At 62.9% G+C, this 6808-nt stretch overlaps 1 protein-coding gene across 1 annotated transcript; it reads left to right on the top strand.

The window, feature by feature from the left end:
* The first annotated feature begins 1066 nt into the window (after window positions 1–1066).
* Window positions 1067–6646, top strand: Ebi3 (Epstein-Barr virus induced 3). The gene is made up of 5 exons (XM_077109651.1): window positions 1067–1403; window positions 2176–2299; window positions 2993–3171; window positions 4376–4533; window positions 5357–6646. Exons 1-5 carry the CDS (start codon window positions 1337–1339, stop codon window positions 5507–5509), a joined length of 681 nt encoding a protein of 226 aa, XP_076965766.1. The 5' UTR covers window positions 1067–1336; the 3' UTR covers window positions 5510–6646.
* Window positions 6647–6808: the final 162 nt, after the last annotated feature.

Genomic DNA, 6808 nt, shown 5'->3' with positions numbered 1-6808 from the left:
AACTTAGCAAGGCTCTAAGCAACTCACTGAGACCCTGTCTCTAAATAAAATGCAAAATAGGGCTGGGGATTTAGCCCAGGGGTCGAGGGCCCCTGGTACCTCCTCCACTCCCCCGCCCCCCAAAAAAGGAATAAAACCCAACAATGAACAAAGACCTAAATGTGAAGGACTGCACTTTTCTTTCTTTCTTGTCCCCTGAGCACACCTCCCGACTCGGAGTTTCTTCTATTTTTCCTGTACTGGGACTGGGCCCAGGGCCTGGCCCATGCCACACAAGAGCTCTACCACTGAGCGCCACCCCTGCCCTTTTTATTTGGAGACAGGGTCTCACTGCATTGCCCAGCCTGGCCTCAACTGGCCATCTTCCGGCTGCAGGCTCCTGAGCTGCTGGGATGACAGGTGTGCGTCACCGCACCTGGCCCCATTTCTTCACAAATCTCACTTTCAGGGGTGGGTGGGAGCTGACCCCAGCCTGTCCCTGTCCCTCTGGCAAATCCCCTGAAATCCCCGAGGGCTCTTGGCACTTTTTAGCTAAGGGGGAGGAGGCAGGGGTGTGACTGGGAATTTCCTGGTGGTGTCCAGCCTGTCCTGGGGGGTTTCCTTGGGTGACCTGGGCAGGCACCAGTATAGTATGATCTCAGCTGACCCTGGACACCCCAGCAGCACGGAGAATGTGGGGGTGCTGTTCTCCAGCGCCTGGCCTCCTGGGTTGCTGTGGCTGGGGGGCCATCCCTGGTCCGGGGAGTGGCCCAGCGGCTCTGAGGGGAGCACATGTGCCCCTGCAGCTCTGTCTCGTCCCCCTGCACCTCTCCTCCCCCTGGCCCTCTCTGTCACTTCTTCTCCATCTCCCCGTCTGTCCCTCAGTCTCCATCCTGAGTCCTTCTCTCGGGTCTCTCTCCATCTCCGCTCCTCTCAGCCTCTTCCTGTCCACCTCTCACTCTCTGCAACTGTCTGTCTGCTTTCTGGGTGTCTTCGTCCTCCTCCCCGGGGACCCCCCACCCTGCTTCCTGCTGCAGCCGGAAGGAAGGGAAGGAGGGCCGGAGCCCAGCCCGCTGTGCTGGGAAAGGCCACCGGGTCACTTCTCCCTTTTGCGGTCCCCCTTCCCTGCCCCCACCCCCAGGCTCTCTGCAGCCTGAACCCTCGGTGGCCAGTGAGGGGGGCTGGGGACTCCGCAGCCCTTGCTCATCTCTCCACTGGCCCCCAAACCGGCCAATGAGTCAGCCGGGGAGGGAGGCTCGGTGGCGGGTGGGGCTTTCCCCACGGGTCCCCAGTGCCCTGCCTTTAGCCAAGCTCAGCAGTCCCCACGCCAGACCCTGAGAGCACAGTCATCGCAGCCATGATCCTGAGGCTCCTGCTGGCCCTGGCCCTCTGGGCAGGGGGCTCGTCCTGCGGGGGAAGGGCAGGTATGCAGGGCCCCGGGGGGTCGGGCGGGCAGGGGCTGCGCCTCAGCCTTGGCTCTCGGAGCAGGCTGGGCACTCGCAGGCTGGCCACATGCCTGCTGTGGAGCAGGGTCACCCTCACAGTGAACGGCCAGCGAAACAGAAAGCCAGGGGTCAAACCCTTCCCCAGGTGCCAGCCAGGAGGGGCGGCCACAGCCTGCAGCTTCAGTAGTCCGCGTCCCACACGCACGGGTTACAACCACCCACCGCAGATCAAAAACATTAGGAAGAAAGTTGTGGCTGTCCCGGGCCCGCCCACCTTCCCCTAAAGAGCACAGCTACCGCCATGTGACTGTGACGGTGACAGGGTGGGTCTCCTGAGTCACCTGGAGATGTCTGCAGGACAGGGCAGGTCGGATGCAGACTCCACGCTACTTCCTACCAGGGCATCTTGGGCCCTGGTACCATCCCGTGCACACACTAAGGGGCCACCATAGGTAGAACTGGAACTGCCTGCGTCCACTCCGGTGCAGTGCACCCACAAGTGGACAGGGAGCCTCCCGTCCTTCACCCTCAGCCTCCCCTTCTGGAAATGGGCTGGTGGGCCCACCTTGCATCGGTGTGTGGGTCGGCTGATGGGGCAGGTACCCGTCACCCCTGTACCCATTCTCCACATTCCTTCATGGGGCACCTACTGTGTGCCCGGTGTGGCTGGTGATGTGGTGCGTGAGCCCAGGGCTGTGAGCACTCTGGTGTACGGGAAGCTCACCCTCCTCTCTTCCTCTGGTGGCCCCAGTGTCTTCAAGCCAGCCTCGGGTGCAGTGCCGTGCCTCTAGGTACCCGGTGGCCGTGGACTGCTCCTGGACCCTGCCACCAGCTCCCAACTGCACCACAGCCACGACCTTCATTGCCACATACAGGTCAGAGGGGCTAGAAGGGACCTCTAGGGGACAGTGGACTTGGGGAGAGGCCAGCCTCTGGCTGTGAGAGCCCTTGGAGACCCACACATCCCAGCCTTTGGGATTCCAGGACAGCCCCATCCAGTAGAAACCGTAGGACGGCCCACAAGTGCACAGCACAGGCCACCATGCACTTCGAACCTTCTAGACGCTGCGTAAAACCAATATAAACAGCCAGGCAGAGTGGCACACGCCTGTCAGTCATCCCAGTTATCTGGGAGGCTGAGGGGGAGGTTCACAAGTTCAAAGCCAGCCTAGGCAACTCAGGGAGACCCTGTCTCAAAATAAAAAGGGGTGGGGTGTGGCTCCCTGGCTGGTGCTTGCCCAGCCCCAGTGAGGCCCTGGGTTCAGCTCCCTCCCTGGCCCGTGGGAGGCCCGGGTTCAGCAGATGCTGCAGGAGCCAGCTCAAGGTTCCAGCAGCCACATCCCGGGTCCCCGAATCCGAAGGCTCTGCGAACTTCCAGGTCCCTGGGCTGCCCAGCACCCTGGTGCCTCCCGGGGGTGTGTTGGACACTCTGGGTCCCCCTGCGCTGTGACACCGGGTCACACAGCCAGCGAGGGCGGGACCCGACCAGGGCTGCCCTGCTCCCCCTCGTTGGGGTCCTGGGGTCCGAGGCCCGGAAAACGCTGAGACCTGCTGCCGCCCGCGTCCAGGCTCGGTGTGGCCGCCCAGGGGCAGAGCCGGCCCTGCCTCCAGCCGACCCCCGAGGCCACCGGCTGCACCATCCCCGACGTCCAGCTGTTCTCCCTGTCGCCCTACGTGCTCAACGTCACGGCCGTGCACCCCGGGGGCGCCAGCAGCGGCTTCGCGCCCTTCGTGGCGGAGCACGTCAGTAAGTGCGGGCGGGGCCGGCGGCGCCCTCCTGCCTCCCCCTCCCCCCGCCCTGATGCCTGACCCCCTCTCCCCCCACCACCCGGCCCCTGGCTCCACCCTCGCCCCCGTGGCCCGTCATCCCCGAAGCAGCCACCAGGGGGCGCCCTGAACACCTGCGTCGGCCTCGGGTTCCTCACCCAGAGCCACCTCCCTGGGTCAAAGCCCAGTCCTCCCTGCGACCCTCAGGGCTCGTCCACTCCCTGCCTCCCTCCTCCTCTCTTCCCTCCCCTCTGCTCCAGGTACCCAGGCTCCTCACCCCCCAGGCCTTGTCCTGCCGCAGGGCCTTTCTGTGCCTGGAGCACCCTCCCCCAGATGTCCTCTGTCCCCGCTCCTTTCACTTCCCTGAGGTCTCTGCTCAGATGCCACCTCAAGTGAGGCCTCTCAAGTTGGTAAAAATGTACGGACTGCAGTCGGGGGCACATGCCGTCATTCCAGGGACTGGGGAGGATGAGGCGGGAAGGTCACGACTCTCAGGCCAGCCCAGCAACACAGCAGGACCCGTATCAAGCAAAAACGTTTCAACCCTTAATATTAGAAATTGGTGGAGTTTAGTAAAGCAGTCTGGCAGAGTCCAACCAGGAGCCACCCATGACCCACAAGTCCACTCTTGGGTGTCAGGGCAAGTGGAAACACAGCCACAGGAAGGTCCCCATCAATGCCCATGGCACAGAGACAAGGCGGAACAGCCCAGCTGCCACTTGCAGGTGACAGATGCACAGTGGTTCATCCACACCAGAGTGTCCTTGGCCTGGGCAGGAGGGAGAAGGGCCCTGCCATGTGGGTGGACCTGAGGACCCCGTGCTCAGTGACAGTCACACAGGCCAGTATGGCTCCAGAGGAAGGGAGGTCAGGGCAGGACACGGCCCCGTGGCGCAGGGCTGGGGGGCTGCATAACTTGGTGACAGCCGGGACGCCAGAGTCCTCCTCCTCAGTGGAGAGTGCAGGATCTGGACTCACAGAAACACAGCGACTCCCGTCCTGCCCCACGCAACCTGCACCTGTTTCCCCTCCTCCTGACGTCGAGAGCTCCAGGGCCCAGCGGTGGCCAGTGTGGTCTCCACTGCGTCCTTGTCTGGCGCAGTGGTGGGCGCTCAGGGAACGTTGCTGGGTGGGTGAATGACTGAATGGAGCCGCGCCCAACCCTGCCTCCTGCTGCTCCACAGTCAAACCGGACCCCCCAGAGGCCGTGCGCCTGAGCCCCCTCCCTGGGCGGCAGCTGCAGGTGCGCTGGGAGCCCCCTCGGTCCTGGCCCTTCCCCGAGGTCTTCTCTCTTAAGTACTGGATCCGATACAGGCGTCAGGGAGCCTCCCGCTTCCGCCAGGTGAGGACCAGGGGGGCACGGGAGGCTGGGGACACCTGGGCCCTGGCACTCAGCTTGGGCCACTAGGCTGTAAGTAGAGCTGTCCAGCAAGTCCACGGCTGGTGTCACCTCAGAACCAAAAGCAGGGACTCAACAAGTGGGAAGGTGCCCAGGGTCACAGCAGTGACACGCACAGCCAAAGGCGGGACAGCCCGTGTCCACGTGCGGATGAGGGGCACACAGTGTGGGCATCTGCACCTGGAGCCCTGGCAGCGCCCAGGGAGGATGACTATTGGGATGGGGTCCCAGCACAGGGGCACTCATGGCTGCATCATGCACAGGGCCCGCGGGGTCCACAGAGGACCGCTGCGGCCCAGCTCTAGGTCCCAGAGAGGACGGAGGGGCCGGTGAGAACAGGGCGTGCTGGACTGTGGCACTGAGAAGCATCCGAGGCTGCAGGGAGAGAAGGGAGGCCTGTGGCGGCCCAAGGAGGACGGCCTGCCCTGGGGGTGGCAAACGCTCCAGCAGGGCATCATGTGGCCAGAGCCAGGGAGCCGTGTCTCCTCTGGCCTCTGGCTCTTCTTAGTCACCAGGGGCGCACCACAGGGCCCCCCTGAGGACCTCCTCCAATCCTGATCCCTTTCCAACGCCTCGCCTCTTAGCATCAGACCCCCGCAGTGGGGACAGACTTCACACACAAACCAGGCCCCAAACATACCAGGGCCACACAGGGTGTAGTGAGGGACAGGCCGTGGGGACCAGCGTCCTGGGGCAGGGCTGGCAGCTGCAGGAGGGCTCTGTGCACAGGCCCCACCCACCTCCCAACGACCCTCTCTGCTCACAGGTGGGGCCCATCGAAGCCACTAGCTTCACCCTCAGAGCTGTGCGGCCCCAGGCCAGGTACTGCATCCAGGTGGCAGCCCAGGACATCACCGACTACGGGGAGCTGAGCGACTGGAGTCTCCCTGCTGCCCCCCGCATGACCCTGGGCATGTAGCAGCCTCCTGGGGCTCCACAGGGACTGGGTCCTTGGATACCGCCTCCCTGCCACTGTCCAGAGGGTAGATGGGATCCCCTGGCCTGAGCACACCTCTGGCTCCACTGCAGCCCAAAGAGGGTGACCTTGACGAGTAACTCTGCCTACCTGAGCCTCCATTTCCCTCAGAGAAACAGGGACCTGCCCTCTCCCCACACAGCACGGGGCTCTGTGAACTGTGAACCTCACATATTTTTATTAGAGAATTTAATTAGAAGAACTGTTGACAGAAGCCGGTCTCTGTCCATTCTGCGTTCAGAGAACAGAACCCCCCAGGCGGGGGCAGAGCTGGGCGCCTATGCAGAATGGAGAGGCTGCCCAGAAGCCTGTGGGCATGGCTGGCGCTGCGCCCCAGCGAGGGCCGCCTCTGTGTCATGCCAGGGCGGAGGTGCAAAGGCAGGGGAGCATGAGGTGAGAGCGGAGGGCTACACTCTCCCCTGCTCAGCCCCCTCCCTGGGTGCCCAACCCACTGCTGAGGGGAGGCCTCGATCCATCCCAACACTTGACCATGGGGACACACCGGGTCTCAGCACCTCCATTCACTCAGGAAAGACCCAGAGAGGACTCAGCCCCAGGCCCTGCCCTTGAGATGAACCCGAGATGAGAAAAGTGCAGAAGGGCACAGACTCAGCAAGTCACCCTGCCCAGGGGGCCAGCTCTGGACCACAGACCAGAGCCTGGGGACGTCAAGGGGTGGGGGGCAGACTTCTGCCTGGAATGCTTCGGCAGAATCCGTGTGGTCCAGGGCTTGTTCCACTCCCCTCCTAAGGCTGCCCAGCCAGGCCCTGAAGGTCAGAGAAAGAGCAGAGGCTTTTCAATGGACCTCCCCAGGGTCTCAACTTAAAAGCCCTCGAAGACAGCCTCCTCCTCACACCCTGGCCACCAAGCTGCGGGGTCTTGGTCTCCTGGTGCCACCGGGGAGGCCGAGTCCCGGGCAGGCAGAGTAGAGCTCCAGACACCTAGCCCTCATCTCTGGACCTGTGAACACGGTCCCTGCCACAACCAAGAAAGCCGTGGACTTGAAAGTGCTTTTGGTTCTTCTGGGTTGACACCAGCCGTGGACTCAAAAGTGTGGTTAAGATGAAAGATCTTTCATTAAGTCGATGACAATTAGGGGCCGGGCGGTGGCTCGGTGGCAGAGCGCTTGCCTGGCAGGTGCGAGGCCCTGGGTCCGATTCTCAGCACCACACATAAATAAATGAAATCAAGGTCGATTGACAACTAAAACCATCTTTTAAAAATTAATGAAAATTAAGGGGA

This window comes from Callospermophilus lateralis, chromosome 1, assembly GCF_048772815.1.
Source record: "Callospermophilus lateralis isolate mCalLat2 chromosome 1, mCalLat2.hap1, whole genome shotgun sequence".
Classification (NCBI taxonomy): domain Eukaryota; kingdom Metazoa; phylum Chordata; class Mammalia; order Rodentia; family Sciuridae; genus Callospermophilus; species Callospermophilus lateralis.
The sequence above is the reverse complement of the archived record's forward strand: the minus strand, read 5'-3'. Positions and strand labels throughout refer to the sequence as shown.